This window comes from Perca flavescens, chromosome 9 (genome assembly GCF_004354835.1).
Source record: "Perca flavescens isolate YP-PL-M2 chromosome 9, PFLA_1.0, whole genome shotgun sequence".
Lineage (NCBI taxonomy): Eukaryota > Metazoa > Chordata > Actinopteri > Perciformes > Percidae > Perca > Perca flavescens.
Genome location: NC_041339.1, coordinates 38610065 through 38612564, shown reverse-complemented (window position 1 = coordinate 38612564; position 2500 = coordinate 38610065). Strand labels below are relative to the sequence as shown.

Genomic DNA, 2500 nt, shown 5'->3' with positions numbered 1-2500 from the left:
AAGTCTCGGTCTGGACCCCTCAAAGTCTCGGTCTGGACCCCTCAAAGTCTCACTCCCGACCCCTCAAAGTCTCACTCCCGACTCCTCAAAGTCTCAGTCTGGACCCCTCCCGGTCTGGACCCCTCAAAGTCTCAGCCTGGACCCTTCAAAGTCTCACTCCCGACCCCTCAAAGTCTCACTCCCGACCCCTCAATGTCTCGGTCTGGACCCCTTAATGTCTCGGTCTGGACCCCTCAAAGTCTCGGTCTGGACCCTTCAAAGTCTCACTCCCGACCCCTCAAAGTCTCACTCCCGACCCCTCAAAGTCTCACTCCCGACCCCTCAAAGTCTCACTCCTGACCCCTCAAAGTCTCACTCCTGACCCCTCAAAGTCTCACTCCTGACCCCTCAAAGTCTCACTCCTGACCCCTCAAAGTCTCACTCTCGTCTCGGCCTCCATCCCTCAAAGTCTTGGTTTCGATCCCTTAAAGTCTCGGTCTGGATACACTCTGGTCTTGGTGTTGACTTGGTCTCAGTTTAGGTGGTCTTGACTACATCACTGAAGGAACCTATCATGTGTTTACTGGGTACCGGCTGGTAAACACATGAACGTGGATTATTGAATTGATATGTAGATCAGATCGATGTATTGTTTCAGCTCTAGTTTCAGAGCAGAGTCTCACCGGGACAGGGAGGCTCGTCGTGGCCCCCATGGCTGTGTCCATGTCCCTCATGGCTGTGTCCATGTCCCTCGTGTTTGCTCTGGTGTCCTCCGTGACTGTGTCCGTGGTTGGCGCTGCCGTTAAACAGAGAGTGGCTGTGGCCGTGACCTGAGAGACAGAGAGAGAGTTCAGCTTCTACACTTTAAAAAGGTCCCAGGACATGGTGCTCTTTGGATGCTTTTATATAGACCTTAGTGGTCCCCTAATACTGTATCTGAAGTCTCTTTTATATAGACCTTAGTGGTCCCTAATACTGTATCTGAAGTCTCTTTTATATAGACCTTAGTGGTCCTCTAATACTGTATCTGAAGTCTCTTTTATATAGACCTTAGTGGTCCCTAATACTGTATCTGAAGTCTCTTTTATATAGACCTTAGTGGTCCCCTAATACTGTATCTGAAGTCTCTTTTATATAGACCTTAGTGGTCCCCTAATACTGTATCTGAAGTCTCTTTTATAAAGACCTTAGTGGTCCCCTAATACTGTATCTGAAGTCTCTTTTATATGGACCTTAGTGGTCCCCTAATACTGTATCTGAAGTCTCTTTTATATGGACCTTAGTGGTCCCCTAATACTGTATCTGAAGTCTCTTTTATATAGACCTTAGTGGTCCCCTAATACTGTATCTGAAGTCTCTTTTATATAGACCTTAGTGGTCCCCTAATACTGTATCTGAAGTCTCTTTTATATAGACCTTAGTGGTCCCCTAATACTGTATCTGAAGTCTCATTTATATAGACCTTAGTGGTCCCCTAATACTGTATCTGAAGTCTCTTTTATATAGACCTTAGTGGTCCCCTAATACTATTATGACCTCATAAGGAGAAGATTCCTGATTGGTCCATCTGAGCTTTCATTTTCTCAAAGGCAGAGCAGGATACCCAGGGCTCGGTTTACACCTATCACCATTTCTAGCCACTGGGGGGCCATAGGCAGGCTGGGGGAACTCATATTAATGTTAAAAAACCTCATAAAGTGACATTTTTATGCCATGGGACCTTTTAACATAGTGTGCTGATGGCCTCACCTTCCTCTCCGTGAGAGTGGCCGTGGCCTCCGTGCTGGAACACGAAGATCCCGACCAGGTTGACCAGCAGACCGGCTATAGACACAGGAAGCAGCCGGTCATGGTGAACATCTGGAGGCTCCAGAGCTCTCTGAGAGACAGACAGACAGACAGACAGACAGAGAGTCAGACAGAGAGACAGACAGAGAGAGTCAGACAGAGAGACAGACAGGCAGAGAGAGAAAATGCACAGACAGACAGGGGAAATGTTCTGTTCTGGTACTGTTGGACCTTAGTGCAGCGTTCGATACTGTGGATCACTCCATTTTACTTGACAGACTTAAGCACTGGGTTGGGTTATCTCACAGAGAGAACCTATTCAGTGTCACTGGGCCTCTATTCCTCTGAAAACCCGGCTCTATCCTGTGGGGTGCCACAGGGCTCTGTGTTGGGTCCAATTTTATTTTCATTGTATATGCTTCCCTTAGGCCACTTAATTAGGCAATTTGGAGATATAAGTTACCATTTCTACGCTGATGACATCCAGCTGTATGTCTCTTTTAAGCCGGAGGAAATCAATAAAGTGTCTGCATTGCTTAATTGCTTGTCCTCCATTAAGGATTGGTTGGCAAACAATTTCTTGCAGCTCAATGAGGCTAAGACCGAAGTCCTTATTGTCGCTCCAGATACTACAGCCTCCAAAGTTATTAATCTTCTGGGGTCCCTTTCTTCAGTGGTACAGTCCAATCTTAGAAACCTTGGTGTTATATTTGATCAGAATATGTTTCTTGAA

General features: G+C 46.6%; 1 protein-coding gene across 1 annotated transcript in view; it reads right to left on the bottom strand.

Annotated features, from left to right (window-relative positions):
- slc30a7 (solute carrier family 30 member 7) overlaps positions 1-2500 on the bottom strand; it is a 21428-nt gene that overhangs the window by 13464 nt on the left and 5464 nt on the right. Inside the window, exons 5-6 of the mRNA XM_028587237.1 lie at positions 1729-1858; positions 663-809 (exon numbers count right to left, since the gene is read on the bottom strand). Coding sequence (XP_028443038.1) covers positions 663-809; positions 1729-1858 — 277 coding nt within the window. The remainder of the gene's footprint in view (positions 1-662; positions 810-1728; positions 1859-2500) is intronic.